Genomic DNA, 24,033 nt, shown 5'->3' with positions numbered 1-24,033 from the left:
ATGATTAAGAGTTATTCAACACAAAATAAAACGTTGACAAAATACCACTTTATTTAGAAAGGATTATTATTATTTTTAGCAATACTTTATCCAAAACATAATTAAGATTTATTCAACACAAAAAAAAAATTGCTGTCTCACTTTATTTTGAGACAATGACAACAATTATACTTATAAGAAAACACTTGCTTACATAGTTATTAAACACAAAACCAATTAAGATTGGGTGCGAACATGTAGGGTGTGAAAGTGAAAGGGGTGAAAATGAGTGGGCGCAAACGTGAATGGAAGCGAACGGACTCAGATTCAGACTATGTACCAGTGAGAAATATACAAGCCTTTCTACGGTATTTATTTGTACAATTCAGCTAGTCTTGACCTATTCATTTGTCTTAAAAAACCAGCCAGTTGTCACCTTCACTTCACACACACACACATATACGAATATCAATTATATGCTTACGATACATGTTGCATTGTTAAACTAATTACGGTATGTGAAAATCAAGACTTGCATAAAAACTATCCCAATATTAGAGACAGTGGCGTCATTTTTCTTCAGAGCTTTCAGCTCTTTGATTAGAATACAGTAATAAAGTACAAACACCACACTTAACTGTTTTATCCAAGTTTTTATTATAAAAACTGGTAAATTTAGAAAATGTTAGTATTGTCGCCTATGGCAGAATAAATAGTACCGTTTTCCCTTAAGTAGCTTTCCCGCTTTCTCTACTTCTCCTTGACAAAACAAAAATGTTTGAGTCGAGAACATCTGAACAATTAATGAATGGAATACATACTACAGACAACATGTTAAATGACAAATTTTAGTGTACATCACTTTGCAACCACTCGTCAGTAATTTTTATTGGTAAATGCACGTTTATGAATGATTACTGAAAACTTTTCAAAAATACGGAAAATTTGATAGTTTGTTACTGATTGTGTCAAAAGGGGGTTGGCATCTATGTCAGTGAACAAGGTTAAGTTTTGGTGGTCAAGTCCATATCTCAGATACTATAAGCAATAGGGCTAGTATATTTGGTGTATGGAAGGACTGTAAGGTGTACATGTCCAACTGGCAGGTGTCATCTGACCTTGACCTCATTTTCATGGTTCAGTGGTTATAGTTAAGTTTTTGTGTTTGGTCTGTTTTTCTCATCCTTTATGCAATAGGTCTACTATATTTGTTGTATGGAATGATTGTAAGGTGAACATGTCTAGCGGACAGATGTCATCTGACCTTGACCTCATTTTATGGTTCAGTGGTCAAAGTTAAGTTTTTCAGTTTTGGTCTTTTTATCTGATACTATACGCCAAAGGTCAACTATATTTAGTGTATGGAAATATTTTATGATTTATATATTAGTCGCGCAGGTTTTATTTGACCTTGACCTCATTTTCACGGTTCATTGCTCAGTGTTAAGTTTTTGTGTTTTGGTCTATTTTTCTTAAACTATAAGTATTAGGTCAACTATATTTGTTTTATGGAAGCATTGTTAGCTGTACATGTCAGCCTGCCATGGTTCATCTGACCTTGACCTCATTTTCATGGTTCATTGGTCTTTGTTTAGTTATCTTGGTTAATGTAACGTTTATGTGACAGTTGTAATAAAGCTTTATACTTAGGACTATCAACATAATATCAATGATTAGTAAAGAAGGCGAGACATTTCAGTGTGTGCACTCTTGTTTTTTCATTTCTGAAAAATAAATTTTCAAATGATCAAGTTTTGAGGATTGTTTATTAGAATAATTAAATTCATAGATTTCTGTCATCAGAATTTCCATCAGAAGTATCTGTTATTACTAAAGTGCCAGAATTCATAACAGAATGGAACAAAATTAACTAAAAACGTAACATGTCTGTTTATTTTACAACCAAACACACATAAAATGTCAAATGGCAAACTTCTTGTTGGGGCGTGTATTATACCGAAAACAACTTTTGGCAAACACACCATTTTTTTTTCAGATTTTGACAATCCAAAATGAAAATTTATATAAGAAAAAAAAAAATTTACTAACCTACCAACCCTATAGTATTTTTATGCCTCGCCTACAATAGTAGAGGGACATTATGTTCATTGGTTGTGCGTCTGTTCATTCGTTCATCATTTGTCCCTCTTCAGGTTAAAGTTTTTGGAAAGATTAGAACTTGTTCTAAATCTTAACTAAGACACTGGCCTCCCCTAACAACACCACAGGTTAGCTACTGTTACTAAATGTATTCACACTGAAATATAGTTCCCCATAGTTCTCATGTATGTGCACATAATACACATATTTTTGGAGGAGTCGATTGAAAAATGTATGTAACTGAGGTGTGATGATGTGCAGGCTTTTTTTATGCCCCACCTAGGATAGTAGAGGGGCATTATGTTTTCTATGTCCCACCCACGATAGTAGAGGGGCATTATGTTTTCTGGTCTGTGCCTCCGTCGTTCGTCCGTTCGTTCGTCCCGCTTCAGGTTAAAGTTTTTGGTCAAGGTAGTTTTTGATGAAGTTGAAGTCCAATCAATTTGAAACTTAGTACACATGTTCCCTATGATATGATCTTTCTAATTTTAATGTCAAATTCAAGTATTGACCCCAATTTCATGGTCCACTGAACAAAGAAGAAGATAGTGTGAAACTCAGGTTAAAGTTTTTGGTCAAGGTAGTTTTTGATAAAGTTGAAGTCCAATCAACTTGAAACTTAGTACACATGTTAACTATGATATGATCTGTCCAATTTTAATGCCAAATTAAAGTATTGACCCCAATTTCACGGTCCAGTGAACATGTAAAATGATAGTGCGAGTGGGGCATCCGTGTACTATGGACACATTCTTGTTTTATAACATTTTGATAGGTAATTGGGTATTGATACAATACTATAATGATTGATAACTGTCATTATCACCAAACAATAAGAGACAAGGTGGACCTTTAATTGAAATGCCCAACCTCCTAAACTGTCAATCAAATTGACCAAATTACTTATCAATCTCAGTCTTACATAATTAGAACCTTCAATATACAACTTCAATATACAAATATTTGACCTCATAATTGAATACACAAATGTATTTATTAGATGTTTGATATATATAAGGATGATAGATTTATTTATTGCCTATTACTTTTGATCTACAATACATAGTGATACTGAAAATTCTGTCTGAAAGATAAATTATCAATGGATTAACAAGACCTTTTAAAAAAATGAAATATGAATATAAATAAGAATATATAAAAGCTATTCAAGGCCTATAATTTACTTGATAAATTTCCAATTATCATCTCATGATCTGTAATTAATGAACAATTTAGATTAGTTCACTTATAAGCTCACCTGGCCCCAAGGGCAAAGTGAGCTATTCTCATCACTTTGTGTCAGGCGTCGTCTGTTAACTCTTACAAAAATCTTCTCCTCTGAAACTACTAGGCCAAATTTTACCAAACTTAACCACAATCATCATTGGAGTATCTAGTTTAAAAAATGTGTTCGATGACAAGGCCAACCAACCAAGATGGACGCCATGGCTAAAAATAGAACATAGGGGTAAAATGTAGATTTTGGCTTATAACTCTGAAACCAAAGCATTTAGAGCAAATCTGACATGGGGGTAAAATTGTACATCAGGTAAAGATATATCTGCCCAGAAATTTTCAGATGAATCGGACAACCCATTGTTGGGTTGCTGCCCATGAATTGGTAATTTTAAGGAAATTTTGCCATTTTTATACGACCGCAAAATTTGAAAAATTTTTCGTCGTATATTGCTATCACGTTGGCGTCGTCGTCGTCGTCGTCGTCCGAATACTTTTAGTTTTCGCACTCTAACTTTAGTAAAAGTGAATGGAAATCTATGAAATTTTAACACAAGGTTTATGACCACTAAAGGAAGGTTGGTATTGATTTTGGGAGTTTTGGTCCCAACATTTTAGGAATTAGGGGCCAAAAAGGGCCCAAATAAGCATTTTCTTGGTTTTCGCACTATAACTTTAGTTTAAGTTAATAGAAATCAATGAAATTTTGACACAAGGTTTATGACCACAAAAGAACGGTTGGGATTGATTTTGGGAGTTTTGGTTTCAACAGTTTAGGAATTAGGGGCCAAAAAAGGGCCCAAATAAGCATTATTCTTGGTTTTCGCACAATAACTTTAGTTTAAGTAAATAGAAATCAATGAAATTTAAACACAATGTTAATGACTACAAAAGGAAGGTTGGTATTGATTTTGGGAGTTTAGGTCCCAACAGTTTAGGAATTAGGGGCCAAAAAGGGACCCAAATAAGCATTTTTCTTGGTTTTCGCACCATAACGTTAGTATAAGTAAATAGAAATCTATGAAATTTAAACACAAGGTTTATGACCATAAAAGGAAGGTTGGTATTGATTTTGGGAGTTTTGGTCCCAATAGAATAAGGGGCCCAAAGGGTCCAAAATTAAACTTTGTTTGATTTCATCAAAATTGAATAATTGGGGTTCTTTGATATGCCGAATCTAACTGTCATGACTGTGTATGTAGATTCTTAACTTTTGGTCCCGTTTTCAAATTGGTCTACATTAAGGTCCAAAGGGTCCAAAATTAAACTTAGTTTGATTTTGACAAAAAATGAATCAGTTAGGTTCTTTGATATGCTGAATCTAAAAATGTACTTAGATTCTTGATTATTGGCCCAGTTTTCAAGTTGGTCCAAATCGGGGTCCAAAATTAAACTTTGTTTGATTTCATCAAAAATTGAATAAATGGGGTTCTTTGATATACCAAATCTAACTGTGTATGTAGATTCTTCATTTTTGGTCCTGTTTTCAAATTGGTCTATAGTCCGTTTGACTTCTATAAATCTTCAAAAAATAATTCTTAAAAATTCATTTTTAAAGATAAATATTTTTTTTCTTCATGTATGTTAATGTATGATATATACGAACTCTGACTATGAATATCATAATTTTAAACCTATAATCAAGAAATTTACTCATTAGGTCTCTATGTTACTTCAATTTATTTTAATATAAAATACTCAATGGAGTACGTATGAGTAGTGTAACAGCCTTCCATTCAAAACAAAAACATTAGACATGTGCTCTTAACCTGTTTCATTGTACCATGTGACTTTACTCATTTAAATAACTCCGGTCATGTGTGCATGCTTTTGTATTTCTCATTGAATACAGAAAGCTCAGTAATCACATGACCAGAGTATTTAAATGAGTAAAGTCACATGGTACAATATAACAGGTTTAGAGCACATGTCTAATGTTTTTGTTTTGAATGGAAGGCTGTTACACTACTCATACGTACTCCATTGAGTATTTTATATTAAAATAAATTGAAGTAACATAGAGACCTAATGAGTAACTTTTTTGATTATAGGTTTAAAATTATGATATGCATAGTCAGAGTTCGTATATATCATACATTAACATACATGAAGAAAAAAAATATTTATCTTTAAAAATGAAATTTTAAGAATTATTTTTTGAAGATTTATAGAAGTCAAACGGACTATACACTAAAGTCCAAAGGGTCCAAAATTAAACTTAGTCTGATATTAACAAAAATTGAAATCTTGGGGTTCTTTGATATGCTGAATCCAAAAATGTACTTAGATTTTTTATTATGGGCCCAGTTTTCAAGTTGGTTCAAATCAGGATCTAAAATTATTATATTAAGTATTGTGCAATAGCAAGTCTTTTCAATTTTACAGTATTGCGCAATGGCAAGAAATATCTAATTGCACAATATTGTGAAATAGCAAATTTTTTTTTAATTAGAGTTATCTTTCTTTGTCCAGAATAGTAAGCAAGAAATATCTAATTGCAAAATATTGTGCAATAGCAAGATTTTTTTTTAATTGGAGTTATCTTTCTTTGTCCAGAATCAACTTAAATCTTTGTTATATACAATATACAATGTATATTCACTTTTTACTACCAACTGATAAATTAAAATAATCTTTACCATTCAGTGAAAACAAGCAGTTTTTTAGCTCACCTGGCCCGAAGGGCCAAGTGAGCTATTCCCATCACTTTGCGTCCGGCGTCCGTCGTCGTCGTCCGTCGTCGTTAACTTTTACAAAAATCTTCTCCTCTGAAACTACTGGGCCAAATCAAACCAAACTTGGCCACAATCATCATTGGGGTATCTAGTTTAAAAAATGTGTGGCGTGACCCGGTCAACCAACCAAGATGGCCGCCACGGCTAAAAATAGAACATAGGGGTAAAATGCAGTTTTTGGCCTATAACTCAAAAACCAAAGCATTTAGAGCAAATCTGACATGGGGTAAAAATGTTTATCAGGTCAAGATCTATCTGCCCTGAAATTTTCAGATGAATTGGTCAATCGGTTGTTGGGTTGCTGCCCCTGAATTGGTAATTTTGAGGAAATTTTGCTGTTTTTGGTTATTATCTTGAATATTATTATAGATAGAGATAAACTGTAAACAGCAATAATGTTCAACAAAGTAAGATCTACAAATAAGTCAACATGACCAAAATGGTCAGTTGACCCGTTTAGGAGTTATTGCCCTTTATAGTCAATTTTTAACCATTTTTCGTTAATTAAAGTAATCTTTTACAAAAATCTTCTCCTCTGAAACTACTGGGCCAAATTAATCCAGACTTGGCCACAATCATCTTTGGGGTATCTAGTTTAAAAAATGTGTGGCGTGACCTGGTCAACCAACCAAGATGGCCGCCACGGCTAAAAATAGAACAAAGGGGTAGAATGCAGTTTTTGGCTTATAACTCGAAAACCAAAGCATTTTGAGGAAATCTGACATGGAATAAAAATGTTTATCAGGTCAAGATCTATCTGCCCTGAAATTTTCAGATGAATTGGTCAATCGGTTGTTGGGTTGCTGCCCCTGAATTGGTAATTTTGAGGAAATTTTGCTGTTTTTGGTTATTATCTTGAATATTATTATAGATAGAGATAAACTGTAACCAGCAATAATGTTCAGCAAAGTAAGATCTACAAATAAGTCAACATGACCAAAATGGTCAGTTGACCCGTTTAGGAGTTATTGCCCTTTATAGTCAATTTTTAACCATTTTTCGTAAATTAAAGTAATCTTTTAGAAAAATCTTCTCCTCTGAAACTACTGGGCCAAATTAATCCAAACTTGGCCACAATCATCTTTGGGGTATCTAGTTTAAAAAATGTGTGGCGTGACCTGGTCAACCAACCAAGATGGCCACCACGGCTAAAAATAGAACAAAGGAGTAAAATGCAGTTTTTGGCTTATAACTATGAAACCAAAGCATCTAGAGCAAATCTGACAAGAAGTTAAATTGTTAATCAAGTCAATATCTATCTGCCCTGAATTTTTCAGATGAATTGGACAACTGGTTGTTGGGTTGCTGCCCTCCAATTGGTAATTTTTAAAGAAATTTTGCCGTTTTTGGTTATCTTGAATACTATTATAGATAGCGATAAACTGTAAACAGCAATAATGTTCAGCAAAGTAAGATCTACAAATAAGTCAACATGACCTAAATGGTCAATTGACCCCTTAAGGAGTTATTGCCCTTTATAGTCAATTTTTAACAATTTTCATTAATTTGGTAAATTTATGTAAATTTTTACCAAATATAGTTCTCTGTTACTAATGGGCAAAGTTCATTATAGATATAATTGTAAGAAGCAAAATCGTTCAGTAAAGTAAGAACTTCAAACACATCACCATCACCAAAATACAATTTTGTCATGAATCCATTTGTGTCCTTTGTTTAATATGCACATAGACCAAGGTGAGCGACACAGGCTCTTTAGAGCCTCTAGTTTACATCTTATTTCCTTATCTTATCTAAAATGTTTTTAGATAATGTATGTTTGACATTTGCCAGACATGACTATGATGTCATTTTCTATTTTTATTTGCCAATAACTTTATGTAAATAACTTCATTGGAAATTTGCCAATATAAAATGTTGCTGATGAAGTTTTTTTTATTGTTTTATACAATAAACAATGTATATTCACTTTTACTACCAACCAATCTTTACCATTCAGTGATAACAAGCACTTTATTTTACATTTTAATATTTTATGATGTATTTAAAAGAGTAGTTATTGTTGCAAACTCCATTAGAAATTTGAATTGATATCAGTTTTGGAAAAAGGGAAACGGGGATGTGAAAAAAGGGGGGGGTTAAATTTTTCTCATTTCAGATTTCATAAATAAAAAGAAAATTTCTTCAAACATTTTTTTGAGAGGATTAATATTCAACAGCATAGTGAATTGCTAAAAGGCAAAAACAAACTTTTAAGTTCATTAGACCACATTCATTCTGTGTCAGAAACCTATGCTGTGTCAACTATTTAATTTTAGATTTAAAAAGTTTGAAGAAGAAATCTTTAATTGTAAAATTTGTAAAATCTTGACATTTGTTTTGTGTAAAAAAAAAAACCATGTAATGTCAAAAATTTGATCACAATCCAAATTCAGAGCTGTATCACGCTAGAATGTTTTGTCCATACTTGCCCCAACTGTTCAGGGTTCGACCTCTGCGGTCGTATAAAGCTGCGCCCTGCGGAGCACCTGGTTGGTTATTATCTTGAATACTATTATAGATAGAGATAAACTATAAACAGCAATAATGTTGGGCAAAATAAGATCTACAAACAAGTCAAATATTAAGAGAGGAAATGGATGCATGTTATTTTCAAAGTGGGTTTTTATCATGATGAATGTAGTAAATAAATTAAAATTATCATTTTTTTTTTCTTCAGAAAAAAAATCAAAATGAATTACCAGAAGGTATATATGAATCACATACATTCAAGCTCTCTACTATGCCAGTTAGCACAGATGTGGAGAAGTCAGTTGCTGTGTGATGCATTGATTTGCACAGGAAATGTAGTTACAAAGGTAAGACATGCCGTAAAAACCTGAACATTACCTTGAGTAAAAAGGAATTTTTGTTCCTTTTGTTTATTAATTTTTATCTCCAGTATAAACATATAAATGGCCATCATGATCTGCAATTTTGTCACAATTTAATTAATTAACTACATGACATGTACCAACACTTTAGGGTAGCAATTTTGAGGCATTATTAAAAGTAGCAGAGGTAAAGTAGCCTTCACACAATATTTTTTTTGCCCTTTGTCAAGTTGAGCATATTAGTGATACACAATACTAAAAAAGTACAACACTGAACTACCAGGAAAATTTAGAAGAGAAAGTCAATGTACATGTACCATAGTGAACAACTAACTCGAATGAAATCTGAAAACGGTTCAAAAGGATGACTTATTGATTTTCTTTTTTTACTTTAAAACATCTGTCATCTTTATTTATTATTAGATAAATATTAAACTATAGTTAATTTCTTTATAAATGTCGCATGTTATTCTGCATTGTTAGCATAATGTTGTCCACAGATGTCTGTTTCCTGCATCCAATCATTTTACGTTTTAAATGGGTTCTGTATGTGGAGAATTTTTTTTAAATTTTTGCTTTTTAACAAAATACAGAAAATTACATCATGTACATGTTTTTCTCCAAGTTTGATCCTGTTATACACTTATGCAGGTAATTTGCACATTCCTGTTGATAATTATAGAATTTTTCAATGGTTTCTTAAGTTTTACACAAGTACATGTATGCATCAATTAGAATCTTGTTACAAATTTAAAGTTAATCAGAGATCAAATTGAGGGCCGGTTGGGATGCAGGCAACAAGCAATTGTTTACTGTATGGGGCCTAAATTCAACCTGCTTTAAATTTGATCAATTAATGTCAATCTTTTATATCTTTAGTATTCTAAATTATATTTTCTTTTCTTTTTATGTACACAGGCACACCGAGTTGTGCTTTTGGCAGCTTGTCCCATGTTGCAGTCGATGGAAAATGCATCAATTGGAACCGAGTTGGAGGTTCGTCTAGCTGCTGATATTAAACAGGAAGCTGTAACCACATTCTTACAATATTTGTATGAGGGATTTATGTTACTTACTGAAGAAAATGTGAAACATGTAGAAAAAGTAGCAAGATTGCTTCAAGTAGACAGTGTGATCAAATGTTGCTCAGACTTCTTCAAGTGTCTCGAAAAATCCACAGGAAAACAACACAATGCTAATTACAAATTTGACAAATATGACTTACTTGAATTCCGTCATGTGCGAGCCACTGGATTACAAAAAACTTATCATGATAGACTAATGAAAAGGATGTCCGAAGCTCCCCGCCCATCTAGTCCCACAGGAGGGAAACGTCAAAGATTACATCCTCGTCCTTCCTCCCCACCAACTGACTTCATGTCTCAAAGAGCAGATGATGCTGCATCAATGACACAAAGTTATATGACAGGAAATCCTACTGGAACAGGAAGTGCCCGATCAGGTGCTTCAAGTCAGTCAAGTAGATCAGGGTCACCGTCAGTTGTAGAAATAATAGAGGACAGTTTGGAATTAATTCAAAGAGAAAAATCTGTCCCTGGGCAACCTGAACCATCAAGGTTATCCCAGCAAAAGACATCAATTTCTGTGGCATCACATGTTTCAAATTCTAAAGACACTCGTGTGATTAATATCGCGGATGACAGTGGTGGGGGAAGGACCCGTGTAACAGACTCATTTAGTGATCGTGTTCAAAATATTCCAAGTTCACCACAGCAGTCATCACAACCTCAAATGCCAGTCTCGCCAAAGATATCATTCCGAGATACTCATCCTCCTCAGAACATTCAACATCCGTCACCTACATCATTCATCCAACGTACACCAAATCAAATGAGCTTTACCTCACAACCACCGCCTCCTCCATTACAGCAAGCTGGAACATTAAACATTGCTCCATTATCACAATCATTCTCACAGGATCGTTTCCAGCAACGTCAACAGGAACAACAATCTAGTCAGTCTCGTCCACCACCAATGTCCACTGACATGTTTATGGAAAGTGTTAAAACGTCACAAAGTTTCATTACAAGTACTCCTCAACAACGAACCCATCCATCATATCCTCCCATATCTGGTGCTACTAAACCGTCATTTGCTATTGGAAGTGCTTCACAAGGTGGTGCACCGCCGCAAAGTCCATCATTCCAAAGTCAATCATCTAGTCAGCAACAAGAATCCACTGGAATGGCGGACAAGGGTGAAAAACGGGAGGCAGAAAGGTTAGTTTTCTTCAACAAATTACAGAGAAGTGAAACTGTTTAATTAGACAAGAACACAAAATTGTCATTCAATGAGAGTTGTTAAATACAAAATGTACTTGATCACAAAAAAGAAAGTTTATAATGCTTAAAAAACATTGTTAAATACTCAGTTTTTGAAAATCACAACTTTTCACTGAAATTCAATTTTGTTTATAAAATATAGATTTATGTAAAAACTAGAATTACACTTTCCTTTATTTTTTTTTGAAAAATAATATGTTGAAAGCATTAAAGAAGAACAGAAGAGAAGAGTTTGGAAGTATTGAAATGAAAATTGTTAAAGCATTATCTTATGAATTTACAGTTCCATCTTTTGTAATGTGTGGTTATATCTTTTTCAGTTCAAGGCCACAAGAAGGTCATGATCCAGGTCCTGAAGGAAATGATGATATCCCTGACTTGGCAATAGTGAAAATAGAAAAAGTGGGCGAGGACGAAACAGGTGGACTTTTGTTACAAGTAGATAGTGGGCAAGGTGACGCTGCTCATCGGCACGGACAATTAAGCATGGAGGAGGAGCAGGAGTATGATGAAAGTGACCTAACAGGCGATTGGTCACAGGAAGATATATCAAACGAAGGCAGCTTTCAATCATCGCATATGGACGATCCGACCGGAGCTATGTACATGGGGCCAACATCAGGTAGGTTTCTTTACTATTTCCTTATCATTTATTAGTTGCAGTTAAAATACTCAGTTATCACAGTTCAACATAGCAACCTTGATGAATAGTGGATAGAAAAAATTGACTTTAAAAATTTGATGTCAAATATTTGGGATTTCAGTCTCCTTTTAATACTAGACTGATGCTGGTCTAGAAGTTTTACTGTAAAATATTGACTGGTTTTGAATTATTCCCCCAAAAAAGATTGAAACTGAAATTTTTGCTTTGAGATGGGAAATTAGGGATATAGAACAAATCAAGGTTGATATGAAGAAGTACAAGCTCATCATTGCCATTATTTACTGTTTTATTACATGTTTTTCCAAGTCAAATTTGAGATAAAATTATGATATATATACATTCTGTATACATGTACAGAAAAAAAACAAGTCTTTGCTTTTGAGTTGTCATTGTGATATTTATCGGAATTTTAAAATATTTTTTTTTTAGATCTTTTTAAAGAAGAAATTCAACTTTAATGAAAAATATAAGCTTTAAATATTCTTTTAATGATAAATGTCACGAGAAAGCCATTTAAAAAAAAAATATTCAAGATTTGATTAGTTTATGAAATTAAGTTCTTTCGAAATTTTGGAAGAATTTTATTGATTTGGCTTGTAAAATCATATTGGAAATGTAAATTGTAGCTATACAGAAAAGGTAGGTGGCCTTGGCCCTGTTGTACTTTTTGACATCAATGATAAATGAGGGAGGAAAAGATCGTTTTAGAATAAGTCAAGAAACAGTTTAATTTGTGTGGTTTTGAATTAAATAGAGTTTTATGATTAATTGCAATTGGATGAGGTTTATAAATTTAAAAAAATGTTATTGTTTAAAAGACCATATCAAATTTTATTAATAACAAGAATGATAAAAAGATAATATTCTGATATTGATAATGTTGATGTCAGGAATACACAATTTTTCACTCCAATATGAATTGCAGGAAAGATAAATTTTGGTACAACTTGATAAAATGAGACTTTGACAGAAATATATTCAAACCATACAAGCAGAAGTCATATGAAATCAGTTTTCTCAATAGGAAGATCTAAAGAAGACACTCAATGTTAAGAAAAACTATATGATACGTTTACTAAAATACTTGACATCTTTCATTCTTTCATCAGGAATAAGTAATCAGGCATATCAGCAGAGATAGTCAGGATTTTAAATGTTTAAGTACCAAATTTATCTTTCCTGGCCATGCTGTCTTTGACAGTATGCCAATATAATATAACTATGCTTCCAGTTGCCAAGTATAATACCAGCTGCCAGAAAAGTAATGAATCTCAATTTTGTGTGTTGTGGCCAAAATTTTCGCAGTGTTATCCATCAGATTCAGAAAATTAATCTTATGTAAGATAAATGTTGGTTTGAAATTTAATGCACAAAACAGGAAGGGGATATACCTTTTAAAAACAGGCAACTGGAAACATGATCATATGTATAATTTCAGGCTTTTAATTTTCATGTAAATCTTGTGTCAGTGTCATTTCAGCTACTTGTCAATACATTTGCATGGTCTTGTGAATAAATAAAATTTTGAAATTTGCTATAAAGAAAATAAATCAACATTTGCTATAAAGAAAATTAATCAACATTTGCTATAAAGAAAATTAATCAACGTGCATTTTTGGCAAGCTTTATATTACTATAACAACCATGCAGACATTTTGACAAGTGGTTATTACAGTTGGTATTTGAACAATCATTTGCATAGTAACAAAGAACAGTGATTAATGAATCTAGATAGAATATAATTACCTAACCTGACTTGTACAGATGCTAGGTGATCATGGGCATAATTAAAAATGGGCACATGAAACCATTTACTATCACCTGACTTGAGTACTAGTGCACAAGATAAAAGATCAATGGCACTTTTTAATATGGACAAACCTTCAAATGGATTCTTAATACTATTAATTAACCTGACTTGAGTACACAAGATAGAGGATCTATAAGGGCATAACAATGAGATATGTAGAGAGTAACTTGAGTATGAGACAAAGATGAGAATTAAAGACAGACAAATTGAGTGAATCCGATCAGGTGTAACAAAGGAACATCTAGGAACATCTGCAGGTTTGATTAGGTTGTAAATGACACTGACAAATCTATTTCTATCATATATAATGTATGCTTACTTGATTTAGATTCTTACTCCTGTGTTAATTAGTTAAACTTATTTTGATTTAAAAAAGATGGAGAAAAAAATTACAAATTTGCAAAGATTATGATACATGTATGTATGAATTAAACTAGTTTAGGCATAAAAGTGAATGATAATTGTATTCGATCAACACAGGAGTACAGACTGACAAGTAGCCTGGTTAAATTGCTGAATAAATGTTTCATTGCATAAGATCTGGAGATTTGATTATAAAGTTTGTAGTTTTAATGTACCGTAATGTTTTCCTTTTGTCAAAATTATGATGGTACAAGTACATATAGAAATAGTTCAGATGGACTGAAGGTACCAAAGTTTTGGTAAAATTATTCAACATGTTATATCAAACAGTTTTAAAGCATACCTTGTGATGAAACATTTACAGAAATATTGAAATTGGTAAACATGCAGTTACTTTTAAAATTTAAACCTTTAAATGAATTTTTTTAACATTAACATTTACAGAATTTAGGGGAAAACAAAATTACCTTGATTGTGTTACTTTTTGCTGTTGGAGAACTTTTGTAGTGAAAAAAGTAACTGCATGCATACATAGGCTGTATTACAGCTACAATGTGATATGAGACTTGCATACATGTACTAGGAAATAGATATTTATATAAGAGTGTATCCCAAACTATGTCTGAATGAAAAAATATCAGACAAAGTCATTCGGTCAGACAGAAATTTTTAGATCATTTAGTTGAATTCTAGTAAAAAAATGTTTAATCTCTTTCAGTTAGACAAACCCTAACACAGTTTGTCACATTTTGAAATATGGGCGTTGGTTTTCGAAATAAAAAAAATCTAGTTTGTTTTCTCTGATTCAGTATCTGTTACATGTACATGTATGCATTATTAAAGAATTTTAAAATAGCAGGTCAAGAATATGTGTTAGAAGTTTATCATTTCACTGTCAAATTAATGTATAGATATTAGATATGATTGAATCACATTTAGATAAAAAATGAAAATTTGATAAAAGCATTCTTATGAAGATATATTTTGAAACACAAATTCTTGACTTGTTATAATGCCCTCCCCAAATTATTCCCAAGAAGACAGAAGAACAGCAAAGGATCCAGATAACAGATTAAGAACTTTTTCATTATACATTCCAGCTATTACTTTCTTTAAAATGTATAAAAAAATTGTTTTGTTTTATTTCATCACAACTTGTAATTGTCTACTTTTGTTAAACAAAAAAGTTATTTTTTGTAAAATTGAATGTAAAAAAATTGTAGTTGATTGGTTATTTAGTGTTATAACTGAAAAAGATTTTTTCTTTCCTAGTAAATAATCACTTGTTAATGTTAATTTTGATAAAAATGATACATGTATTATTTAGATGTTCTCTTAATATCTTTCTGACTTTGTCTGGTTGGGTTACTGTCTCATTGACAAATGCCCCAAGTTGTCTTTTATTCATAATTCAATGTAAGAAAAGTGAGTGCAATTTTAAAGCATTTTAAGTATAATGAAATAGTTCTACAGGTTTGTATTTTTGTTTTATTTGCATCCTTCATTTTATCATTGAGCTTGTAAATGTGATAACTGGGTATTTTGATCAGTTCATTTCAACAAGATGTTTCCATTCTTCAAATCCTTGAATGAAAATCGCAAGTTGCTAAGAGAACCTTTTTCTTTAACCGAGAATTATTTTAAAATGCAAATAGTCATTTGGCTTTTATTTGAGACCAGAAGTAACTTGAGAAAAATTTCTGGCTCTTACATTGCAAATCCTGCTTACAACAAGATATTCATTTATATTTGTGTAGATGGTAAATCTATCTTGATTGAAATGAACAATAATGCTTTAACAACTGGTGAAGAACATTTCATATTTATGGTCCTTAAAGATTGGTGTCTGTCATTGCAATTTTCGTAATCCATCACACTAGCTCTCATTGCTGTTGCTTCATGACACATGGAAAAATGTATTCAGAAATAAAAATAGAAATGTCCATAGCATTTTCAACTAAAGATGACCCTTTTTTAAAGGTTTCATATATGCAGTCAAGGAAGGAAATGTGCAATACATTTGTGATCATACCTGTGATGCCATACACTTTAAAACACAATATTTCAGTTTCTAGTTGTTGAGCTTGAGAGCATAAGCATGCTTACACAGAAGGAAAGATAATGAGACAATAAAAATCAAAATGTACCCCAAAAAAAAAGACACACATTTGAAAAATTGCTTCATTTTTTAAGCAAGACTTATATGGCACATGCGTTTCAAGTCAATGAGCTAAAGATTGAGTGAGCAGATTATCAGAATCGTTAACTTACTTATAGGCCCTACCCACTTTTCTGCATTCCATAACCAGACACCTTGCCAACAGCAATTGACAGATCCCAATTCAACAAGAAATTCATGAAACCTTTATTCAAGTACTAAGTTGACAAAAACATTTTGGTAGTTGTATGGTCCTATGGATACTGGTGTTGGTGTCTTGTTTATGAATTTACTAAACATTAGTTACATATGATTATGTTGGGTATAAACGTTAATGAGACAGATGTTATCAATGGACAGCTGGATAAGCACGGAGCAAGCGAGACCAAGGAAACAAAAAAAAAAATGCATTACACGCTTCAAACAGCAAGAAGACATGAAAAGTATGTTTCTCAATTTGGCCTTTCTTGGAAAAGATTTGCAATTAATGTGCAAGGTGCCAGTGATCTTTAAAAATAATGTCAACAAAGATTTTTTCATGTCTTCTTTCTAACCTAAAAATACAGTGCATGAAAAGTTTTCCGATTTTCTTTGTAAGACAATTTTTTTAAAGAATTGAAATTATTATATTTTAAAAAAAAGAAAAGAAAAAAGTGCATACTCGCCATGATGTATTTTGGATTATTTTCACTTGCTGCTTAGAAACCCATTATTAAAGTGATACATGAAAGTTGTTTTGACTAGGATGATAGTTTAGTTACTTAAGGTCTTAGTTGTAGAAGTGTATTACAATATCTCAGAAAACTTGACATGCACACAACGCAACATAAAAATACAAAATATACCAATTAAACAATTGAACTAACTGTGAACTCAGGTGCTAGAGACAAGTCCGACAAGACTATCAACACAAATTGAAAAATAAAGTACTCGCACACAAACAATCAAAATATATGTACATAAATTATGCAGTTAGTTACTCGATAGTATAAAATTTAATTAATGGGTAAATTTAAGTTGACTGTGTTTTAAAATAGTATTGATTATTATTATGTATTAAATATTTGTTTCACCAACACCAGTAGCCCCAGAGTTATATGTTATGTAAAAATATGAACAGTTCTTCACCATGTTGTTGTCATATGATTAATATATATTAAAGGGAGATAATTTAAGAAATAATAGAGACACATGAATTGGTATGAGCAGCAAATGAAAATAGAATAAAGCATCCTGCTAGATATCAAAATGTTAATGTTAAAAGGCATAGGAAACGAATAAGCTGTGTGAGCGATATATTTATATTGAATATGTGCCTATAGCTTTGCTTGTAAAAATTGAAAATTCTTAAGTTTGAAAATCAATTGAAGAGAAAAGGGGGGTGGATTGACTTTGATACCTAACACAACACTTTGAAAACTGAAGATTTAAAAATGACTGGAGTTGTCATTGAGACCGGTTCCTGATCAGAGGAAGGTGATGATGAAAGACATAATTTTTTTTTCCATATTTTTACCATTCATTTAGAAGATTTATGTATTGTGCATTTAAGCTTATTCTGTATTAATAAATAATGTATATTGCTTAATTGTTTAAGATTTATTTGTATTTAAGTGCAGGCACATTATTTGCTATTTGGCTCAGGAGTTATTTTCTTTTAAAAAGCATTAATTAAATGAAACTCGAAAAGTAAAAAAAAACCCAACCTTTTCACAAGATAAATTGCTCAATGTCCAGTGACAAATATATATCTGGTATGATTCAGATTATAAATTATGATTTGGTATAGTTTAATGGTTGCTCTTTAAAAATAAAATAACTGCTGAGCTAGATTTATTCCCTGAATTTTTTTTTATCCATTTACATACCCTTGAGAAAAATTAAGTATATTTTTTCAAGCGTCCATTTCATGAGAAAAATAAATAAAATATATATATAGAATAGACTGCCCAACAGCATCTTAAAGGAAAACAAGTTTAAAGCTTGTAATCTTAATTTTTCAATTTACAGAGTAATACTCTGGTTCATTGATTATTGATTGCTCAACACCAAAGTTTAATAAAACAGCTTATTTAGGATTTACTTGACTCAACCATTCCCTATCATTAAACTTTAAAAGATTCAATTGCGAGATGTATGAAGACGTATACGAAGGCACAGACAGTGCATTATTTGTTGTTAGACAGTTTATACAAGTTCAAAGCGGATATTTTGATAAAAAGAGAAGATCGAAAGAAAATAGTGGTGCTGGTGATTGAAGAGTTTGAGGATGCTGGTTATATGCTGTGATCCTTTAAAGTAGCATTTAGACCGGAACAATTATTTGGACCATTCAGAGGTCCTTTCAAAGTTAAAATTGGTATGGTAATAAGTATCATTTTTGGACACATTTGAATGAGCTCAGAGCTTGGAAATTCAATAGCCAGTGTCTCAAATTAACTGATTTGGTCTGAAAGATAAAAGATTGGAGATTTATAATAATTCAAAATAATAGCTCAGATTGACAAGTGAACAATAACGAAGAGTGAGAAATAATTATGGAGTTAATGTTTTGCAGCCTTGATATAAAAATCTGGTCAATTGTAGGACCCAAAATGTAGTCATTATAAAATTTCAAGTTAGAATGCAATCCGTTAGGTTGAAGATGTATATTACTATTACTTTAAAAGATACATTAGAAAAAATTCATATATGACAATATTCATATCATTGATATGGAAACACCAGCATGTTGTTATTGAATTTCTATAATACTGAAATTTACGTGACCTGCCAGTATTTGGGTTTAAAAAGTTTTTTTTGGAGCCTATGATAACAGACCAATTTGAAAATAGCAAATAAGATAGTCAATATAGTTGCTTTTCATGGAAAAAAGGGGGGATAAAGGGGGGGGGGTGTGTGTGTGTGCGGGGGGGGGGTGTGTGTTTATATAGACTAATTTGAGTGATAAAAAAAATGAATGGTTCAAATTGAATAGTCAGTTGTGATGTTGTTGATTTTGTGTTTAAAACTTAGAGATGTTGTGACAACGAAATCAAACCCAAACTTAAAAGCTTCCAATCAAAGTATAAATCGAAGGAACATTGCTTTTATGCACATTGGTTATTGAACCTTGTAGTTGTTCTTACTAAGAATGATTTTTTTATCCACAAATTGACAGAAAATAGATACTGTAGTTAATTAAAATTTCTTGAAATTAGCCTACAATTCAATTTTTTTTAAATGAAAATTAATGATGATTTTTGCTGAAGTTGTTCATCAAATTGTCAATTGAAATAGATGTCCTTCACATTTATGCCTTTGCTTAAATGTTTCTGATGTCATGCTGCTTATCATATAATGTCATAGTGTAAGCCAATTGTTCAACGATGTTGTTTATGCCAATGGACCTTGACTACACTGGCGTAAATTTTTCATAAAAAATAACTCAAGATTGTCTAAAGAATTTAGGATTTCAGTATCTGTGGAATTAACAATTCTATGGTGTGGTATTTGCTATTAAAATTTTATTAGCTTTACTAAGAAGTTTTGTTTAGGGGATGAAGGGGTGGACAAATCGTTTGGAAATATTTTGTTATACATATTTTAATTATAATAAAAGGAAAAAGGGCAAAATGATTCTTGTTGAAGCATGAATTGGTAGTTAACCAAGTAATACTATATACAACATCTATGTTTCAGATGTAAAATCAAGAATAGGTAAAAGAAAAGGAGGTTATGATCAGACCACCCTAATGGCAGCTGTTCAGGTTGTATTGGATAAAAAAATGAGTTCCTATAAAGCATCTGATTTGTTTGGAATACCAAGGAGTACAATCTATGATCGTGTTGTCAGAAGTAGAATTTCTTTGAGTCAAAATCAATCGGACTATAGTTGGACCAAAACTTTTGACAGGGACACTTTATAAGGCAGAAGTAAATCTGTAATCGATTTTCCAGTTTGCAAATTTGTGATTGTAATATAAATGACTTAAGAATGTTTAGTTTTATGAGGCAACCAGCCATTGATCAGATAGTAAAACTTACTTCTTGTTGACTTCATTTGCACAGTGTCTTGTTTATATAATATGAGAATGATTTTAGGTGTATCTTAATAGTTCAATGTAATTGCCAGTAATGGACAACTTGACATGTGAAGTGAAGATTAAATCCTATGAAAGAATTTGTTTTAATTTTGTTGATGTTGAATGTTGTGCAATGTATTTGAAATGTAGGCAGCTTTGAAAATTAGTTTGCAAGTTCTTATTTATTTATTTGATTAAGGGTACATAGTTTCCTTAATTCTTTAAACATTATGTTAATACAGTTCATGTTGTGTTGGTTATATTGTAATAAAATTGGTTAATGTAAAGTGTTGTTCCATACAAAATAATCCATGAATTATTAGAATAATAAGTGAACCTTAAAAAGCATTGCCATGAAATGTTGAAAAAGTACAAACACTACTGGGAGAGCACTTTATTAAAAAAAATACATGATGAAAATAAAGTGAGGTATGAATCATAAATTGGGTTACATTGCTTAGATTTTTCACCAGTTGTACTATCTTCAGGGTGAGATAACAGTGTTTTGGTTGACTGTCTACCCATTTCAATATCATTTTATAAACATGTAGTTTTTTTTAAGTTGAAAAAATCCGATTGAGGCTGAAAGAGAAAGTAAAATAGTTAAAGAAACTAGCATATATAGATGAAGCCATTTTGACAAATATCTCAATTGACAATAAGTTTGTTTTACACTTATAATATGAAATTGATGTTCAGAAAAAAATAATAAATGGATATAGATTGTTACAGACGGACCTGTCTCCAGACAGCTTCATAATAAAAATTGGAGACAATAGAAATAATTCTAATAGTTGAAAACAAATACTGTTTTCAGTTGACTTGATGATTGGATCACTATTTTAAGAAATGAAAATACTTTGTGAACATGTTATAATCTGAAGAAACTTGATTTAAATAGTGAAATCTTTGATGGATTTTTTTTTATGTGTTTTGAAAAATTCTACTTGTGAATGAAAATTGATGAGATGTTGGGGAAAATAAGATTAGTTCTCATTTGCACAGTTCAAATTGTTTGCCATTTCAAATTTTGTGTGATTTGTAATGATCTTTTGTCATCCCTTTCAAATCTGTATTAGACTTTGGATCCCACTGTATTGTTGCTTTTTACTTGATTAAAAGAACATTTTGATCAAATTCACTGTCCAGTGAATTTATCGATAAATACTAGTTGAAACAAAGAAGAAAGACATGATGAAATTTGCAGTAGAATTCCAGTAAACTTTTATAAACTTGTTGATGTATTTGAAGAAGACTGAAAAAGAAAAAAAAAAACCATGTATTTATGTTGACTTTGAATAGTTGAGCCTCTATCAAGCTTTGGTGTATTTAAAGTATTGTAGAACATTTGTTAACCAAGCTATACATGTCTTTCAGAATTCGCCAATGCTGATTTTACAACTCCAGAAATTATTCCAAGAAGAAGATCATATGATCTCAACAGTTTATTGATGGCCGTTCAAGCTGTCAAATCCAAGACTATGAGCCGTTCTCGTGCATGTGAATATTACGGTGTTCCCCGTACAACAGTTTATGATTGGATTGCAAGAGAAAAGCGGGAAACACAAGCCAAATTAAATAAACAAATTCATGACATTGTCATTAATGATCCCATGTTTACAAGACCAATGGCTCCACCTAAGGAATTTGATCCGGCTACGAGAACTGAATCTGACTTTATACATGATCAAACTTTCAGTGAATCTATGTTTATAAGACCTGCCCCTAGATCAGAAGAATTTGATAAGACACTCAGAATTGAATCTAATTTGAAAGAAAATGATGAATTTATTAAAACATCTAATGAACATGAAGATGAACAGAATGATAATAATTGATTATGGTGCTTTAAATTATGTCAAACCTGTGTTAGAACTTTATACCACTTTACAAAGACTCAATTGATTTTAAATTGAAGAGCGATTCATTATTTATTGTGCATGCAAAATATAGATGTTGTTTTATTTGTATACAATCCATGCTTGTGTTCAAAGATGCATTTTGATTTAGGATATCTGATCTCATTTAATAAGAAGATTTGAATTATTAAAAAGTCAGAAATAGCAGTAGTCGAATATTGGAAAGGGAAAATAGGGTTTGGGATTTATTTTTTAGGGGGAAAGAGGCTAGTTACATAGCAGATAGATATATGAAATGTTAACAATAAATTATAATTATTTTGTTTGATTATGCGCAAACACCATCACCTTTTTTATTTTAAACGTTTACCATTCTTTAAAAAATATACGAGCCCCGATGGCTGTTATTTGCTAATTTAAGTTAATTAAAACTGATTTAAATGATTGTGAACTATTTATTTGTAAATTTGAAGTGATGTTTAATGTTCTTGGCAGTTTATTATTTATTATATTGTTGAATGTTTTAATAAAGTAATTCTGTTTTTCATTTAGTTTAGTTATTAGGCATAAGTCAAGAATCAAACAGTTTAGATACAGTTATTGAAATGCTGATCATTCTGGGATATGCTTCTAGTGTATGCTATTGGGTTTAGTGCTAAATGCTCAGACAAGGTTGTGGGTTATGTACAGGATTATTTAGATTCATTTTGAAAAAAGTTGTGGGTGTGTCTTCCTGGTTGATTTTAAACATTAAACAAGGTTGTTTAACATTGAACTTGATGTATTGTTTGGAAATGTTGAAATATGGAACAGAGACAGAAAAACTATTGCAAAATTTATGAAGTCACAATTTACTGGAAAAACAAATGATTCAGATTTCTTTGAATAATGGAAACCTAATCGAAAATTTGCATGATATGTTGTCTTCATATGTATTGTATGTCTTTCAGAAATGTTCATGGGCAGTTACACGGATTTGAAAAAAAGGAGAAGAAAACAACAAAAGGCCTACAATCCAAATAACTTGCTTTTAGCCGTTCAGGCAGTTCAGGACGGCAGCATGAATGCCTACCAAGCTGCACAGATTTATGGAGTCCCTCGTCGTACAATCAGTTATCGTGTTCAGAAAGCTAGAGAAAGATTTTTAATGTCTTTAAATATAACTCAAAATAATAGTGAACGAGAATTGTACAAATCTATTCCTCCTAAACCAGTTGAAAATGAACAAGAATATGTAATTATAAATGATCTTGAAAATTCACCAGGAGACCCAGAGAATGCAAAGGAACCTGAAAACATTTGATGTAAACTGCTGCTCATGGATTTCTCTTTTAAAGGAAAAGTCATACACAACATGCATTGAATTTAAATTTTAATTTTTACTGTAAATATTTCTATATGAATTGAAAATATATGCAATTTTATATTTGTCTCATCTCCCCAATCTTTGCCTGTGATTTGTGTATATTTTTGTGTGATAATACAGGATAAATTTTAAATGGTTGTGATAGAATGCTTCTTACTTAAAAAAAAAAACAAATGTTATTTATAGTTAAATATTTGATTTTAAGAAATTTATCATTAGTATTTATCTAGTTTTTCCTTGCAAAATTGAAATTTAAATCAATATTTTTACAAATGTTTTATGATATAGTGACTTTTTTTTTTGATATAGTGACCTTAAAATGACTTCCTTGAACACATTTCATTTTAAGAATGTTTTTGTATCTTAGAATTCATTGACTGAATTTTTATGAATGACTATCTGTTTTATACCTACAAATTAAGCATTAAAATCTTTTAAAATCAATACATGTGTATATAGTTTGTAATTAGTGATTGAGACAATGGAAGATGCTTATAGAAAGTAAATCAAGGATAGAAACAACATTTGAACTGTTCAAATTGCTACTTTACTTGAAGAGATTATA

At 31.4% G+C, this 24,033-nt stretch overlaps 1 protein-coding gene across 50 annotated transcripts in view; it reads left to right on the top strand.

Moving 5' to 3' along the window:
• LOC143083055 (uncharacterized) overlaps positions 1–24,033 on the top strand; it is a 174,971-nt gene that overhangs the window by 6,634 nt on the left and 144,304 nt on the right. For 47 of the 50 annotated variants that reach the window (XM_076259200.1, XM_076259201.1, XM_076259196.1 and 44 more), the window contains exons 2-4: positions 8,728–8,866; positions 9,800–11,121; positions 11,505–11,806. In XM_076259200.1, the coding sequence (XP_076115315.1) occupies positions 8,741–8,866; positions 9,800–11,121; positions 11,505–11,806 (1,750 nt within the window). In that variant the 5' untranslated portion in view covers positions 8,728–8,740. Of the gene's footprint in view, positions 1–8,727; positions 8,867–9,799; positions 11,122–11,504; positions 11,807–19,860; positions 20,531–21,620; positions 22,650–23,052; positions 23,913–24,033 lie in introns of those variants that run through there. The other 3 variants (XM_076259202.1, XM_076259197.1, XM_076259208.1) reach the window with 3 other exon arrangements.

The sequence above is a fragment of the Mytilus galloprovincialis genome, chromosome 7, assembly GCF_965363235.1.
Source record: "Mytilus galloprovincialis chromosome 7, xbMytGall1.hap1.1, whole genome shotgun sequence".
NCBI lineage: Eukaryota > Metazoa > Mollusca > Bivalvia > Mytilida > Mytilidae > Mytilus > Mytilus galloprovincialis.
Note: the sequence above shows the minus strand (reverse complement) of the source record. Positions and strands in the feature narration are given on the sequence as shown.